Source organism: Antechinus flavipes, chromosome 5 (assembly GCF_016432865.1).
Source record: "Antechinus flavipes isolate AdamAnt ecotype Samford, QLD, Australia chromosome 5, AdamAnt_v2, whole genome shotgun sequence".
Lineage (NCBI taxonomy): Eukaryota > Metazoa > Chordata > Mammalia > Dasyuromorphia > Dasyuridae > Antechinus > Antechinus flavipes.
The window spans coordinates 24,338,640-24,356,608 of record NC_067402.1 but is presented as its reverse complement, the minus strand read 5'-3'; the positions used below and the strand labels follow the sequence as shown (position 1 = coordinate 24,356,608).

Genomic DNA, 17,969 nt, shown 5'->3' with positions numbered 1-17,969 from the left:
AGCAAATATTCTTGATTATGCTCCAATTAAAGCATGGGCATATGACCTTGAGGCCAGATTGGGATAAAAAATTTGCCACGGTTAAATAGAGCTGACTACAGTTTTAACACAAAAAGTAACTTTTCATCCTGTTTAAAGTTCCACACTATGAGCTTGATGAAAACTCATTCAAATTTTCTAATCAGCTTGTCTGGTTCATTCTGTAAGACTTGAGCATGGCCATGGTGCTTCCTGTGTTGATGCTGCATGTCCTGTCCCTCCTCATTTGTCTCCCACTCTAAAGCAGTAAACACCCATGAGCAATATGAATCAAAGGCAAAGACTTTCAGAGCCCCAACCAGACGGCTCTTCAAGGCTGAGTAGTCCCACAAAAGCCAGCCAGGGAGCAAATCTCGGCATGGACTTGTGCTCCCAGAGCCAAGGTGCTGCCCAAGCGTAAGAGCCACAACACAAGCCGCTGCTTACCTTGCTGAGTCTCAACCTCTGTCCGGAGCTGGAGGAGCTCAACTTCTTTAGTCTGCAGCTGTTCATTTAATACTTTCAAAGATTCAGAGTTGTCTTTATTCTAAGGAAAAAAGACAAGACAATAAGTATAGAAACCATATCACGGCGATCTTTTTTAGTTTCTAAAAAAGTATTGGGGGGAAAACATTATATTTTAGTTTTTCAATAAATAAGCAGGATCAAGAGTTTTGAGTTTAGTTGTCATCAATTTATTTTTTCCCTTTCCTTATTTAAGATATTCTCTATTAGATTTTTTTTTATTGATAGGATCAAATATCTGATGTCCTCATTGAATTTCAGAAATTTATCTTCGTTTCAAGGTCACTTTAAAAAAATAAAGAAATTAATGCTAGCCATATTTTAATATTAAAGGTCTTCACTTATTCAGTCTTAATTTTTTCAGGAAATTAAACTATTACTTCCACTATTTTAAAAATCACTATAACCTATAATATTCTCAAAAACAATCTATTTTTAGTATATTTTTAAAGCAGAAAAAATTTGAAATAAAATTTAACATACTTTAAGCATCTTTTTAAAAATATCATATTAGCAGAGGAGAAAATAGTCATTTGCACTTAGCTAATCTCACTCCATTTTGCAAAAGGACTTACCATTTTATCCAATTTGCTTTTCAAATTATCTCTGTCTAGGCAGACCTCCCGATAAGCATGATAGGCCTTGTTTACTTGTTCTCGTCCTACAGTGCTTGCTTCTTCACCTAATCGGGTTTGAAGAAGCTAAATACAGAAGAATAAATAGGGGGAAAAACTCAAGAATTTATACTATTTAATAGGGTTTTAAATTTACCTAAAGGTCTAACTGATTACCTCAAATTTTGCAGTTTAGGGTCAAAAAACAAAAAAAAATTAAAAAAACAAAGGATAATTGGATTAAAGTTCTACTTTTTTTACCAAACCAATCCATTTTAAAAAAACAAGACGCAAAAGAAAAGTATCGATCTCTTGCTTAGAATATTTCCGCAACAATCTTTTTGAATGATAACTTCTAGCAGCAATCAATAAATGATATTCATAAAATTCAATTCAGCAAATATTAACTTAATTTGTTAAAGAGAATTAACTCACTAATTAGATTTTGGCTTGTTTTAACTTATTCAGGGCATTAACGTGTGTTTGGGAGAAGTGCCACATAAAGGAATAACTCTCTTGAACACGTTATAAAAGCTGGCTATAAAGCACATTTCTATATACCAAATCATACTTTCCCACTGACCTATTATGACTTAAAGCTATATTGCCTTTGAAAAGTTGAATCCTAGGTATTCAAGTTTCAAAAATCAACTTTCTAAAGAAAAATGCTAATATTCTATAAATTAATAATTCTAAAATCAGTCCTCAAATGTAAATGTTAGTAAGATTTTGTTTTTTAAATTGGCATAGAAGACAAAATTTTTAAAAATCAACTTAATTTCTAACAAATCCTTTCCAAGATTTTACAGCAAGATAATGGAGCTCTGATTGACTGAATAATAAATTTTAACACTTTGTAGAAGATTATAGCTTTTAGAAATGGAAATGAAGATTAAAAATTCATAAAGAAGCAGATTCAAAACATTACATTAAATTAACAGAGAAATGCATACTTCCTAAAATTCAAAGTTGAGTAAACCTAAAAATTCTTCAGTTTTAATTTTATACATTTTACATTTTAATTTATATTGAATTCATTCCATCATTTTAAAACTCCAGAGTGGCAGATTTTTATGAAATGTATATTTTGTAAAATACATTTTACAACATATATATATATATATATATATATATATATATATATATACTATATATATATATATATATATATACACACACACACACACACACACACACACACAGAGAGAGAGAGAGACCCCATAAATTTTCATCGATATACAAAATGGAACCACAACAATAAAACTATTAAGCTCTACCAGATAAAGTCTTTGTCTAAATTCTCAGCAGCTCCTACTTTCTATATAAACCCATTAGTGGGCTTTGTACCTAATTTGCCTTCGTAATAGATAAAAATGCATTTAGCATTCTATAATACAAAATAAAGGTTTGTTCCTAAGGATACAGGAGAATCAAAAACACAATGCAAAAAAAAAAAAAAAAATGTGCATACACACACACACACACACACACACACACACACACGCTTGAGATTTATACTTAGGGAAGGAAGGAGGACACAAACAAAGGCCAAGACACAGAAAGCTGTGATCCATGTCACTGATGTGAATATCTACATGAAGGAGACCACAGATCCACTTCAGTATGACTACATATTTAAGATTCTTTAATATGCAGTGAGTATCAGTCACCTTATAAACCGTGGTCAGGACATAGTAAATTGGCCTCAGTTGAGAAGAGGTGGATTCAAGTCCTGCTTAGGATAAGAGATGGACATGCAACTGATCCCCATCCATGCCCCGGATAATGTTCCGAGATTCTAAGTTAAAGAAGTAATATTCTGCAGATAAATAAAGACATTTTCTACCCCAGGAATTTCCTGTACCAATGAAACCCCAGATTCTAGCCTAAAAAAGAAAAAAGAAAAAAAAAAGACAAGGAATAGAAAGTAGTCCTTCTAAAGAACCTACAATAGCAGCCAAAAGTGAGAGAGGAAGACTTTTCTCCCTGGGTAAATAGAGGGCATTTCCTTACCAGGGATTCCCTCAACTAATAAAATCTGAACCCCATTCTCCCCAAACCTTTGAAGTTAAACCAATGTAAATGAGTAGAAAGACCATCATTCTTTAGTAATTTAAGTATTTTAAAGTTTCATATAATATAGTAAATCACTAAAACAGCACAAGAAAAATACCTTTTCTTCCAGAAATCGTATTCTTTTCTTTAAGAGAGAATTCTCCTTCTCGGAATCCTTAAGTCTCTTTTTGATGTCCTCATATGCAGTGACAAGGGCAAAGTGGGACGCCATAGACTCATCTCCCGTATAGATTGACAAAGGAGTGATGGTATCTCTCCTCTGGCTCTTTTCATGGTTCAGAATGCAGATGTCATCTTCTACAAGTGCATCCATGATAGCTATTTAAAAGAGAAACCAGAAATATAAATATATACATGTGTGTATGTGTGTGTATGTTAAAGATCCATCACAAAAAAAAACCCAACCTTGCATCAGGTAAGTAACTAGGACATTATTTTAACACAATTCTTAAAATTTTGCAAACAAAATGTTATCAATTCAGTGATAATTGAATTTTTCCCTTATGTGATAAAATTAAGAAAATGAGTCAATGTTTTAATCTTTACCATCATTGCCATTTTTGACCTGTTTTTAATTCACTTTAAGTTACCATGAGAGAAGCTTTTATGTGGCTCCATAGCACATATATGGAGCTGAGAAGCAAGGCAATACACCATAGAAAGATGCCTGCGAATCCCTTTACAATAAATTTATTGTAAACAATAAACAATACATAAGATCTTGATGACACTATGACTATACTCCATTCACCATAACTCCTGTTAGAAATGTTCTTCAAGTTCCCCACTCTGCCATCTCCACAGGGCAGGACTCTTCTTAAGTTGTGGGATTCCCACCAGCCATGACTCCAATGTTAGGGGTCTCAGTTTTCTCAGCGTGTGGAACTTGAGGACCCCTGAGATCCCTCATAAATCTGAATTACTCATTGTAGTGGGACAGATAACATCCTGCTGGGTGGCTTTACTTTTGGCCACCCTGCTTATTAGCACCTACGAGAAAACGAGACAGTGCGCCAAACCCGACACCCTAACCCAACAAGCATCTATGCCTGTTCTCCAGAAACTCCCTCAGGCTGGCCACCACAGCTGCAAAGGCATGGTCTCAGAAGCCTGGCTGGTTCCCGACCTGGGCCAGGCCTGCAATGGCAGAACTTCCCGTGACTCCAGTGCCCCTTTCCATGCTTCCTTTCTTGCCCTCTGTCGCCCAGCTGCGCAGAGACAGCACCCCCCTTTACAGACCACCCCAAATGCCCAGAAGGCAGCCCTTCCTCTTCCCTTGAGTCTCTGGGCTTCCTTAGCTTCTGTCCCATCTCAAGATGATTAGCCTTGGCTATCAAGCTGGTGAAGACCCCTTCTCAGAATCACAAATGATATCAGGTTGAAACTAGGTGATCAGATACTTTTTAAAAACCCAAGTGAACTGACTGCAAATTAAAAATCCTCAGCTATACTCTATATATCAGTGTAAATGTTATGCTTTCTCAGAAAACTATCCACTCTTTGAGAGTAAGGATTGTCTTAAGCAATGTTTTTGTCTTTTATTTTTCTATTTCCAGAGCCCGTGGCAATGTTTTTCATCTAAGAGGTGCTTAACAACATGCTAATGGAATCAAATAACAGGATTTCTCCTGGTTCTGTAGATACCAACATAAATCCCACTCTCAATTTCATAGAATTTTTAATCCAACCAGAAGGCTGGACCAAGGTTGCGGTATCACTGACGTATGACCAGGACCCAGGAAGAACATATGAACACTAACGGGGAAACAAGGTGTTCCAGGGCTGGAGGAGCAGACTGTGGCTGGACTCCCACACCCACCATCTGACTCTTTATGCTGACCACATCTTCCGTCCTCCCCCCATCAACCACAGTCTATATCTAGGATCCTATAAGGAGAAAAGGATTCAGGGATCTTTTTAAGCTAGGCTGGGGAGAGATTTTGACATGGATGTGGAAGAATGTTACTCTAGTATGGCGCAGCAGAAAGAAGAGCGAACCTGGAGTAAAACTCCTAGGGACTAGAAACTCAATTCAGCTACTTAATAGTATGACTGTGGACAAGCCATTTAACTCTTCTGAAACTCAGGTATCTCGTGAGGGGCAGCTAAGTGGTACAGCAGATGGTTCAAATGCAGCCTCGGGCAGTTACTAGCTGTAACTTTACCTGTCTGCCTTAGTTTCCTGATATGTAAAATGAGCTGGAGAAGGAAATGGCAAACACTTCAGTACTTTTGCCAAGAAACCCCATGGATAGCGTCCATAGAGTCACACAGAGTCCAGAACCATCAAATGACTGAACAATGACTTACTCATATGTAAAATGGTGATACTATTAGTCCAATCCTACAAGATCATTCTAATTTTTTAAAAATTTGCGAAATTGAAAAGCATTATATATACACATGAGATCTGATTCATGGAACTACTACTGTAACAGCTGACTGATATAGATTTAAGATTTATAAAGCACTTTATGAACCTTATCTTACTAAACAAGGAATCTGAATTTTAAAAATATTACTAAAGGCAAAAAGACACAGGACATTTTAAAGGAATGACAAATAGTGTACTTTGGCTGGAGCCTAGAATATGTGTGGTGAGACAGATCAGGATCAGATGTGGAGGGCCATGAATACCAAGATAAGGAGCTTAGACTTTTTCTCTGCAGACAGTGGAGGGTCAGTGTAGGAGAGAGCTTAAACTTGGGAGTCAAGAGAACTCTGGGTAGGACTCCAGCCTCTACCTTATAAGCTGTGTGACTCCAAGTCATCAACTTTTAGACTCCCATTACTCTACAATGGGTATACAGCCTTCCTCATGATTAATAGGGCCAAATGAAATATAATGTAAGCAAAGCATTTTTGCAAACCTTGAAACCTGATATAAATGTCCAGCTCTTTCCTTGCAATGGTGTGGGCATCAGCAATTTGTGTTAGGAAGACTAAACTGGCAGCAAGAAATGGGATGGATTAGAGGCTGGAGAGAGTATAGACCAGAGGATAAGTTCAGATATAACTAGAATAGTTGGAATAGATAGAGAGGAAATGCAAGTCTCAACTGGCAAGTGAAATCAGAAAAGGAGGGGAAAAAAGATGAGATATACACTGGGAGGACCTGATTATTAATCGGTTGTTTATGGGAGAGGAAAGAGTTAAAGATTTCAAGGTTTCCAGACTGAGTGACAACAGAATGATGATTCCCCCTAGGAGAAAGGGGAGCAGAGGTGATATGCTGTTGATGTGGCTGGTGGTGGTCTGTGGTGACAGAGAAAGAGAGGGAGAGGAGAAAGAGAGGGGGAGGGAGAGCAGTGAACACTACTTTCTTTTGTACAATTCCCAGGACAAATTCTTTCCCCTTCTGTCCATAACCTAAGGAGTGATCACCCATGGCTTGGCATCCTGGACAACAAATTCTCTTCCTTATTAGGCTTTTCCAAGAATTCTCCTCCTAGGCTACATTTGTGGAAAGTCCCTAACAATTATCTTTTCAATATGATTTGCTGGAAATTATTCCTCTCTCTCAAGGTTTCTTCAACTGTGGGTCATGTTATCTAACTAACTTAACTAAAAGGTACTCATTAAAAAGGTGATAAGAGGGAAAGCTTTCTGATTGCCACAACCAGAAATGACTTCACGTGTAATGTTCTGGTTAGCTTTCTGCAAGTCTTGGGACCAGCCTTTGTTTCAGCAGAGTAATCACCCTGAGAATAGCCAGGGATAAAGTCCAAAGTCTTTATTGTCTCCTTGCCTGGGGCCCAGGTAGCTTTCTCTTGACTTTCAGAAGGGTCTCAGTGGAGAAATGCAGGACAGGCCAGCCACCACCAAGGGGGGAGATGGAGAAGGTGGGAGATGGAATGAAGGTCTCTAGTCCAGTCCTTGTTGGTTCTTATCTACTCTATCATAATTACCATCATCGTAAGTACTAAGTACCTATACTGAACTAGAGACCTATTAATCACTATGCTAACCTAGATAACCATTGTCTTAGCAATTCCACTGAGTTAATACCTTTCTGGAGTTCTGGCCCACTGCATTCACATAATGTGTCCAAGGTGTTTCCCACAGCACTTACCATACTTTATTGCATGACTTCACAACAACCTTGGTTCTGAACACATAACACGAGCCCTTTGCACTGTGTACCCACAAATGCTGCCAGAAACACCTTGACTCAGATTCGAGATGGGCTCACATAAAAATGTCTCGGGGCAAGAGAGACTGTGAGTAGGAAAAGTTTAAGAAGATGCTCTAGCTGTCTTACGTCAGACAATACCCCGACTATTTAGTCCCTTCCTCCCCACAACTCCTGGCTGCAATGAGACCCAAACTCCCTTTCAGTCTAGACTCTGAAGTGGTTGGCGTGCTCCGCCACACTGCTGCAGATGAAGCATCTACCTGGCCAAACCCCGCACCCCTTCTACACCTCCTGTCAGGTAGGGGCAGCTTCCAGTCCCTTCATTTGGTTCCATAACTGAAGACTCTGCAGGTCACTAACAAACAGCCCTTCTCTTGGCCCCGTCTGGCTCTGGCCAGCTGAGTCCTGGCTCAATGCCGTCTAGGCTACTTGTTTCTCAGTAACAACAATATTGGGTCACTACTCCTCCCTGCCCCTAGCAGACATGCAGAAATACAGGAGAGTTTAGGGTCTTAAAAATCTAGGAAAATGTCTTACAGAGAGACAAGTGAACAGCTATTAAGTACCTATTAGGATGAAGTATTGTGCTACGGGCCAAGGAAATCAGAATGAAAAATAACAGTTCCAGTCCCTGCCCACAAAAACACAAACAAATGGTAGAATATGAACTAGGGACTGGGGAAGGAGCCGAAACATGCCCAAAGCAGGGCATTTAACAATTTCCTGGATGACTTTAAGGATATCATCCTTTGAAGGGTTTTAATCTACTCTGGACCGGATTTTCAGGAACATGGAAGAAGTAGTTGCTGAGGTAAGAATTATGGGAAACTTACAATTACTTTTTTTGATCATTTTTGAGAATTTTGCTGTCAGAACATAGGGATGGTATTGTTTCTTCCTTGTCTGTCTTTATGCCTTTAATTTACTCTTCTTATCTTACTACTCTTTACCAGATAAAGAGAAGGAAGCTAGCATGCTTGCTTTATTCTTGTATTTACTGGAAGACCTTTTAATGTTTCCACATTTCATGGTTTTTGGTTTAGGAGATAAAGATCCAACTTGATCATAATGAATAAGGTTTTTTTTTTGATAAAAAAAAAAAATCCCATCTAGATTTGTAACACGGGACAAGAAAAAGTGGTCTTGTCTGACATGCACCCTCAGTTTAGGGAAAGCAGATTTCAAAGTTTTTAGGGGAGGGACACTCAGAATCCCAGAACCTAAATTCCCCAGTGACTATGGATCACAGGATGGATGGGATGCACGCCAAGTGCCTGAGGAGAGCTGCTGACACAGAAACATACTTCTGACAAGAAATCTAAGGGCAAGCTGTTTAACAAGAAAGTGGTGACTGCACAACAGAAATGAATCAACATTGATTTTTTACAAGACATATATTGTGTAAACATGGAAGAGGGAAGAGCAGGTAAATCAAGGTGACTACAAAAGCACTACTTTGAGCTACAACTCAGTCACCCAACTGGTCAGGAAAGATAGGGCTTAAGATATAAGTGGGGAGTCAGAGGAGAGAAGGGGCTGCCCAGAGTAGATAGAATGATAACAGATAATGGGGAGAAGGGAGGGTTACTCACATTTTCTGGGACTGGAAAAGACAGACCCAAACAAGCCAACAGCTGACAGCCAAGTAGAGTGCAAAGGAAAAAGCACCTGCCCTTAATACTCAACCAGCAATGAGTTCACACCCCAGCGATTTAGGCAAATCGAAGAACCTTCAGGGTTTTAATTCATCTCATCTCCAGGGGACAGAAGGCACCAAGGCCTAGGGTCAGAGCAAAGATCCAATAAGGAAAGGGAGAGTAGATGAGAGTCAATTTAGGCTCTCGGTTGCCTTGGAGGACTTTCAATTCACTAGGCCAGGATTAAGGGCAATTTCCAGATAATCTGGGAGAAAGGAAATTAACCAAGAATTGGAGGGGAGGGGATTCTCTCTGAGAGTAAGAGACAGTGAAAGGAGGGCTAGAATGGGGTGTGTAGAACAGAATGGTTCTGCTGGTGCTGGAAGAGTAAAAAGGACAGAAGATGCAAAAAAGCAAACTTCAGTGTTGCTTTTTTGAGGACTTTTGATGTCCTCATCATGAGGAGCAGGATGCTTAGGGAGACAATTAAGCCTCCCTGAATGTCTCCAGACAGACTAGATGACTATGTGGGGACCATGATGGAAATGGGAATGCAAGCTGAAGTGCAAGAGATTTCATCCAATTCAAATTCTAAAACACAGTCTGAGGAGCAAAATGAATATTGATAACACCCTTCTCCCCCTAAAAGAGATCCTCTTATTCACAGAGAATGTTAATCTATGATTAATAGACCACCATTTTATATGATTTTACATTTAACAGATGATTCATCAATTTATTACAATGATACCTAAATTAGAATTTAATATTAAATAACCCCTAATATTAATAGAACTGGTTAACGTAACGGACAGCCCTCACTACTCTCCTCTTAGATCAGTGCCTTGTCATGGCGAAGGGGTGTGCATGCATGCTATGCCAGGCAAGGTTACCCAAGATGGACATGTCACAGTGGAGAGGTCAGACAAAAGTTTATCCAAGTGAGAAGGAAATGAGAAAGCACTCCAGGATCTTTGCTAAGAGAACTTCAGAACAGTATTAAGTGATTAAAGACATAATACTGGAAGATGAACCCCTCGAATCGGAAGGTGTCCAACATGCCAGTGGGGAAGAGCTCTAATACTGATGAAGCTTCTGGGCCAAAGCCAAAAGGAAGCTCAGCTGCAGATGTGTTTGCAAAGATCAATACTGCATGGGAGGGAACCTGGAATGTCAGATCTAGGAACCAAGATAAACTGGATGTGGTCAAACAGGAGCTGGAAACAGGAAAGTTTAAACATCAACATTCTGGGTGTCAGTGAACTTAAGTGGTGATGGTGAAACCCTGAAACTCTCCTGACAAGGACTCATCCTTTGGGGCAGTTAAGTGTCTCATCAAGATTGGCCCAGGATCTCTCTAGCTCAAATTTAAATAGTCTCATTTATCTGGAGATCTAGATTTCTATGGACCCCCTACTGAGCTGAAAATTGACTAAGACCACTCCCAGCAAGTGGTCTCATCTGGTCTGGGGGCAATGACAACATTGAAGGACTCTCATTCAACTGAAACCTCAGTTTCAGATTCCTTATGAAAAAGGGCAACTTGGGGCTCATTTCTTTGCAGAGGCCAAAAGCAGAAGTCATGTCTTGCCAAAGGACCTCTCGTTGGCGTAGCTGCCTGTGAGAAACCCTGCCCACTGAGAAGACTCCCTTTTCTCAAAGTTAACTGCTCTTTATCTTTCTGCCTGGATTCTTCTGCTAGACCTTTACTTCTCTGTCAGGACCTGCCAGTCAATGGTATAATCCTACCTGATGGCATCTTCCCCCTTAATGGTGTCTTCCTTCTGATTACTTCTAGAAAATTAAAAACTTATGGATTTAGTCCTCTCTTAATAACATAATAAAATCTTTGCCCTTTCATTTGGAGGATGTCTACAAATTCTTTTGAGATGTCGACTCTGGACCATAACCCCAATATACTTTTGGGGTATCACCTCATACCCCATCTTTTTGATGGCTTGGTACAGGAAGAGTCTTCTGCAGTCTTTAACCTCAACTGTTTGGTAACCCTGTACAATGATAGTCTGAAAGCCTTTCCTGATCCCCAAAAATAATACAAGTCTACACTCCAATCACTGATGACTAAGAGGTGAACATTTATCAGTTTTATGAAGATCTACAGCTTCTAGAAATACCTCCCAAAAGATGTTATATTTATCGTAAGAAATTGAAATGCTAAAGCAGGAAGTCAAAAGATAATTGGAATAATAGGCAAATTTGGCCTTGGAGTGCAAAATGAAACAAGGCAGAGACTAATATAGAGTTCTGTAAGATAACTTCTTAGTCATGGTAAACACTCTTTTTCAGCAACTGACCCCAAAGGCAACCCTACTCATGGACATGACCAAAGGGTCAATATCAAAATTTGACTCAAGATCTGGAGCTGACTGTGGCTCAGATTGTTATGCCATAGTCTCCTTGAATTGTCCTACCTCAGTTATTCTGCCTCATCCCCCAGGTTGCAACAATATCCTATCAAACATCATCAGGATGTTTGATAAGGAGAAAGATCTTCTATCTCAGACATCATGACTCCAGACCCTCTCTACTTATAAGAATGTCTGGTACCTCCCCCCACCTTGTCAGAACCGGATTGATATTCTCTTCCCGATCTCAATGCTCTGCCTCTGCCCCTGCCTCGGTCTACCCTCTGGTAGTTGGAGCCGTGCATGTGTGTGTGTGTGTGTGTGTGTGTGTGTGTGTGTGTGTATGTGTGGAAAACACATTGGCTGATGGATGTTTTGGACACCAGCCCTGGGGGCAACATGCCTCCAGCACAATCTCTCCCTTTCAAATAAACTATTAAAAACTCTCTAACCTCTATTTTGCCTCAGTTTCTCCGGCATTACAAGATCATAAGCTTCTGCATGCAAAATTCAGACTTAAATTGAAGAAAGGAAAACCATCAGACCTAAAGTAACATCGCTCATGAATATGAAGTGGAAGTTATGAACACATTTAAGGGATTGGATCTGATAGATGGAGTACCTAAAGAATTGTGGAAAGATTTTCACAGTGTTGTATAGGAGGCAGCAACAACAACAACAACAACAAAAACATTCCAAAGAAAAAGAAAAGCAAGAAAGCAAAATGACTGTCTGATGAGGCTTTACAAAGAGCTAAGGAAATAAGGAAAAGGAAAGAAAAAGCAGAAGGGAAGTTATACTCAACTAAATGCAGTATTCCAGATAATAGCAAGGAGACAAAAAGAAACATAAAGAAACAGAAAACAACAGAATGGGATAAACAAGAGATCTCTTGAAGAAAATCAGAGTCAGAGACTTGGAGCTGATTATGATTATCAGACCACAAGCTTCTCAGTGCAAAATACCAATAATCTCATATGCAAACGATTCGATTTTGATGGCAAAAAGTGAAGAATTAAGAAGTCTCTTAAAGAATATGAAAGACGAGAGTGTAAAAGCTGACTTGAATATTAAAACTGAAAAACTAAGATCTTGGCAACTAATCTTATCACTTCCTGGCAAACAGACAAAGAAATGGAAGCAGGGTCAGGTTTTATATTTTGGGGCTCAAAGATCACCGCAGTCTGCATTCGCACGCAGTGAATGCAGAATGAACGCAGCCATGAAATTAAAAGATGGTTGCTTCTTGGAAAGAAAGCTGTGGTAAATCTGAACAAAACACTAAAAAGCAAAGATAGCACCTTGCCAACAAAGATTCATATAGTCAAAGTCCAGCAGCAATGAAAGCTGGACTATAAAGTATGACCATAAGGTTGTGAGAGTTAGACCATAAGAAAAGTGGATTAACACTTTCATATTGTGGTGTTTGAAACTTTTGAGAGTCTCTCAGATAATAGAGATAAAATCAATACTTAAAGAAATTAATTTAGGTTAGTCATTGGAAGGTCAAATACTGAAGCTGAAGATTAAATACTTTGACCACATAATAAGAAAAGTCTCCCTGCAAAAGATTCTGATGACGGAAAAGATAGAAGGCAACTCTACTACAACAATACTTAGTCTCATGACATAGTTTTCCATTATTTAAGTCAGGCTGCATATAACATACTTTAAAATGTATTTGCTTGCTATTTATAATGTACTGAAAAACAATGAAGTATTAAGTTGATTAGATTTTTCCAAATTATACAATATTTTAGAATTCTAAATGGAACTTTACTGGGGGAAGGGCAGAGAAGCTGTTTTTTCAATAAAACCTTTACACTGCTGTGTGCTTATGCTCTAAGTATGACTAGGACTCCACTGAAATATACATGGACTATAAATTGCTTTAACATGAAAATGGTATAAAAAGAGAAGTTATGAGAAGGAACTCCCCTATAACATCAGCAAATCTCAGATTCTGGGAGTTAGGAAGGACCTTATCGGCCATCTAAGTCCCAGAAAAGAAATTCCCCGCCTAACAAACTTGACAATTGATCAATTAGCCTTTAACTGAAGACTTACAAGGAAAGGAACATCTTTCATTTCACTTCTTTATAGTTCTGTGTTAGGAAGTTTCTTCTGGCATCCAGTCTAAACTTGCCTCTTTACAGTTGCTAAACAATGCTCTTGAAATTTTTCTTTGGGAACCAACAGAGCAAGTCTAGACCCTGCCTTACAGGGGAGACCATTAAATACTACAAGCCATTTATCATGTTTCCCACCATGAAACTTCTAGGTTTCTCTAGATTAAATATGGCAAGCTCCTCTGACCCATTTTCATAGTACATGGATTCAAGGCCCATGTTATAGAGGACTCAAATGTGCCACCAATTTTTTACATGAAATTTCAGGACAAATTTCATGTTTGCAAGGAATCAGATGTTAAAAGTTGCATTTTCACTATTCATATAAACCAATCAGGTCACTAAGAAATTAGATTTATCATGACTGCCAATCAGACTCCTACCTAACCAACCACCTGCTTAGGAAGAATACACAATGCTGGGCATGCACCAAATTTAGAGGGTGGATACCTCAGTAGTCCATGTCTGCATTGTCAGAGTGCAAGGAGCAGTACTAACAAATTCCTCCCCAAAGTTTCTTAGACCCTCTTTCTACTATTCTACTTACAGCCAGTTACTACTCAGATATGTAGACCTTTCCTTTTCTGAAAAGAAGACCCCCTTTTTCTGGGAAGTAGGAGGAGAAGGGGAGAAGACTGGAGTGTATCCAGATTGTATCCCAGATTTCACTGCCTATCTAGGTGAAGAGGAGGGAGCAAGCATTTATTAGGCTCCTACAACGTGCCAGGCACTGTGCTAAGTGTTTTAAAAATACTCTATCACCGATTTTTACAATAATCCTCTAAGACAGGTACAAGTATTACTCCCATTTCACAAGAGAGGAAACTAAGGTAAAGAGGTTCAATGACTTACCCAGGGGACTAGTAAGTTATCAAAGCCCCTGATTATAATGGTTATTACCATAAAGACGATTATTACAAATGCATAAGCAGTCACAATGATGTTGTAAATTCGATTATCTCCAATAAAAGTGCCAGGCTGTCCTAGTTCTGCTAGTTAAGTGTCTGGGAATTCTAGGCAGGGTAACTTCTTTGGATCAATGCAAATTGGGAACTGTTCCTACAATTTTACAGACTTAGAAAGCTGCCTGGGGCATAGAAGTCAAGGGCCAGAATCAGTCAGTAGAGATGTTTTAGAACTCCAAAGTTGAGTTATTATCCTATTTGTCTCCACTGCGACTGGAAGGCAATGCAGGATAGAGGTAAGTGACATGGAAAAATTTTATTTTACAAACTAAAAGGACTATCTTTAGAACAACCTTCTTAATGTCTTGGGTAACAGCATAAAATGTTCAGTGAAGCTATAACTGTAAAGAAAAATTTCCACATGAAATCACAAGTCTGGACAAAAAAAAATTAAGAAACTTCTTAAACACCATGAACAGTGGAATAGTACTGATCTTTAGACTACTAACCTAGTAGTACTTCTATTTACAAGACATGCCTGAACACAGAACAGCTACTATATTTACAACAGGGTGTGTTGTGAGTTATATCTATCAGGGTGGAGGTTAGAGGGAAGACAACTCTATATTGTATTAAAAAAAAAAAGTTGCATCCACTTAGTCCTTCTCCTTCTCCCATCTAGTTGTAGAAAGGGACACACAGTGGCTAAAAAGGAACTACATGGGGCCAAAGAAGAGGAGGTTGGCTATGTTTAGAAGGGTTCAAAGGACAGTGAAAATTCAGTCTGTCATTGAAAGGCAATTATTGCATTAGGCAGCAGAATAGCTTCTAAGGTCAAACTGGGAAGATAAGTAGAAAAGAGTGACAAATACATGACAAATTGTCATTCTTTTCAATACTGAAACCTAAAATATTGTTTGTTTTTAATATCTGAAGAGCTCTCAGTTCTGCAAAAGCTGTGTCACTGAAGGAGTTAGTACGAACCCAATTGTGCATTACTGGAAGTATGCTGAACACGCAGTTGTGACAGAACTATCACACTAGTCCATGTCTGAGGCCAGGTTTGAACTCGAGTCCTCCTGACTTCAGGGCTGGTGCTCTATCCACTGCGCCACCTCGTTGCCCTCCTCAGGAGTCTTTTTCTAGGACATCCAGAACCAGAGCCTGGCATGGCTTTCCAGAACCCGGGAAAAGCTCTTCCTGCCACCACCAAAAAGCACATGCATCTAGTAACATCTCTGACATCACAAAATCAGCACTGCTCCGAAGCTCAGGGGAACCCCAACAATGGTGGAACCAGCTGCTCTATCACTTGGGGCCTTTCCTGAGTTAGGAAACATCATTACACAGAGGCTGAGGAGGTCACGGAAGCTGTCTAGCACAAACCAATCTCTAGCCACACTTCCTAAATGTGTGGCTGGTCAGCAGGCTCCAGAGTAAGAAAAGCCCATTCCCAGGCTTTCCAGATGGGAGACCCTCTACCCTCCTTGCGCCTCTGTGCAGCTCCCACCCTTTGTTCCTACTCCTGTCTCTTAAGTTCAAACCCCTTCAACAGGGGAAGGTCCCCCACAAGTCTCCTTGGCTGACAACGTTCAGTTCCTTGAACCTTCGACCACTCATTCTGGCTGCCCCCTCTGTTCTAGATTACCAAAGTCTTTCCTAGAGTATGGAGAGCAGGCCTGAGCATCCTGCCCCAGGGGAGGACCAAGGGGGAGGCCTGGAGAGCACTCATGGAGGATGGAAGGAGGAGGCCTGGACAGCACTTGGGGAGGACCAAGGGCGGGACACCAGACAGAAGGTCAAATCCGGGGCCTGTGGCCCCCTCACCCCCAAGTGCCTCACCTCTCTCTGAGCTCGAAGTACAACGGGAGGCTGGGACTAACCTGCCTGGAAGGTCCCTAGCAGGCTTTCTTTCTCGGGGTGGGGGTGGGGGGCACTGAAACAAAGCCACCAGCTTTCAGATGAGACCCAAGGAGACTGGGTGGGGGCTTCTTTTCTCTCCCTCCTGAACGAGCTCCCTGACCCATGTTCGTGCCTCAGTTTCCCTCACAGAATGACCGAGGACCCTTACAGACCTAAATCTAGGAATATCACAGAAAGAACAAGGGCTTCTTCCCTATATCAAGCTTCGGGGATTCAGCACACCCCAAAACTTTTAGCTTTCCCTCTCCGGGGGAGTGTTGTCTCGGTAAGAACTGGGGGGGGCAGTTCCCCCCCAAGGGGAGGGGAAGAGTCATGGGCCCCCAGTCAGTTCAAGGGCTTCCTGTTTTCTCGTCTGTCAGAGGGGAGCCCCCCGAGCCTGCTTGGGCAGCTGACACCCCCATTACAGGATCAGGGTCTCCGAGCACCCTGGACACGCGACTCCCGCCCCACGAACCCAGTGGAGACAGGACTAGGAGAGACAGCCCACAGGCGCAAACCTGAAGCGCAGTATTAGTGCTGGCGGCTACGGACAGCAGCTTTTACAGGCACAGAAGGCTGAAAGGCAGGCGGCTAGCAATCAGCCCCCGGAAAGGCCAGGATCCAGGCTCTTGCGGGGGGGAGAGAGGAAAGGGGACCCCCCAATTTTTCCCTTCGGCCTGTGGGGGGGGCAGGATTCACCCTCGGAAGCAGAGAAGGCACAGGCATGCCCCAGCCACGGAGGGGATAGAGGAAAGGTACGGCTCAGCGGGCTCTGCGTTCAAGGCTTCGCCATCGCCTCCGAGCAGCTGTCGGCCCCGGAGGGCAGGGGGTCCCAGCCCGCCCGGCAACCCCCGGCCCGCCCCTTCCCGGCCCGGCCCAGCCCCGCTCACCGTCTCGTCGGCACTTTCGGTTTCCCCGACGTGCGGAACGAGCCGAGAACACCCCGGGTCAGCGGGGTCACGGCGGGCTTCCGGCCTCCGCGGGGCCGCGCCGGCTACGGCGCCGGCTCGGGCCAGGCCTCGGGTTCTCCGCGCCCATGTCGCCCGGGCCCCTCCCCTGGCCTCGAAGCCGGGCCGCAGCCCCACCGGGGCCTGAGTGCTCGGAAGCGGCGGGGGAGGGGGAGGGCCGCCACCGGCGCGGCCCCGCGGAGCACGCTCCCGAGCCGAGCACGAGCGCTCGAGAGCGCGCCCAAGAGCTCAAGAGCGGGAGCCGGACCCGGCGTTCGATCTGCGCGGCCACGCGGCGGAGCCGGAAGTGTCGGCTGAGCCTGAGAACGCGAGACCCGCGAGGGGGCGGGACGCCAGACAGAGGACTACGAGTCCCGTGAGGCTCCGCGACAGGGGCGGGGAGAGCGGGACTGGGCCGGGGTCTCGCCCAAGAGGCAGACGCTCGTGCGTCACTCTCTCACTCCAGTCAGTTAGTGAGTGGCGGCGGCGAAGGAGGAGGAGCCGCAGAGTGGGGTAAGCGCCGCGGCCGTGGGGGCGGAGCGAGGGGACCTCTTCTTTTCTCTCCGAAGACCTAGGTCTCTCTTCTGCTCGGTCAGGTGAAGTACAGGGATCCCAAGGCTTCGAATTAAGTGCCCCCCCTCCCTTTTGAGAGGTTGTCTCCCCTTGGAATGTAAGCTCCTTGAGGGCAGGCGCCGCGTATCCCGTAGTGTCCCAG

The 17,969-nt window shown here is 42.1% G+C and overlaps 2 protein-coding genes across 6 annotated transcripts in view; one reads left to right on the top strand and one right to left on the bottom strand.

Moving 5' to 3' along the window:
• AZI2 (5-azacytidine induced 2) overlaps positions 1-17,287 on the bottom strand; it is a 35,026-nt gene extending 17,739 nt beyond the window's left edge. For 2 of the 4 annotated variants that reach the window (XM_051963464.1, XM_051963466.1), the window contains exons 1-4: positions 17,198-17,287; positions 3,331-3,551; positions 1,119-1,244; positions 466-565 (exon numbers count right to left, since the gene is read on the bottom strand). In XM_051963464.1, coding sequence (XP_051819424.1) covers positions 466-565; positions 1,119-1,244; positions 3,331-3,546 — 442 coding nt within the window. In that variant the 5' untranslated portion in view covers positions 3,547-3,551; positions 17,198-17,287. Of the gene's footprint in view, positions 1-465; positions 566-1,118; positions 1,245-3,330; positions 3,552-16,825; positions 16,842-17,197 lie in introns of those variants that run through there. The other 2 variants (XM_051963465.1, XM_051963467.1) reach the window with 2 other exon arrangements.
• Positions 17,288-17,674: 387 nt separating this feature from the next.
• Positions 17,675-17,969, top strand: part of ZCWPW2 (zinc finger CW-type and PWWP domain containing 2) — a 136,176-nt gene continuing 135,881 nt past the window's right edge. Inside the window, exon 1 of one of the 2 annotated variants that reach the window (XM_051963469.1) lies at positions 17,675-17,767. The gene's annotated coding sequence lies outside the window, so the exon portion shown is untranslated. The remainder of the gene's footprint in view (positions 17,768-17,969) is intronic. The other variant, XM_051963468.1, reaches the window with a different exon arrangement.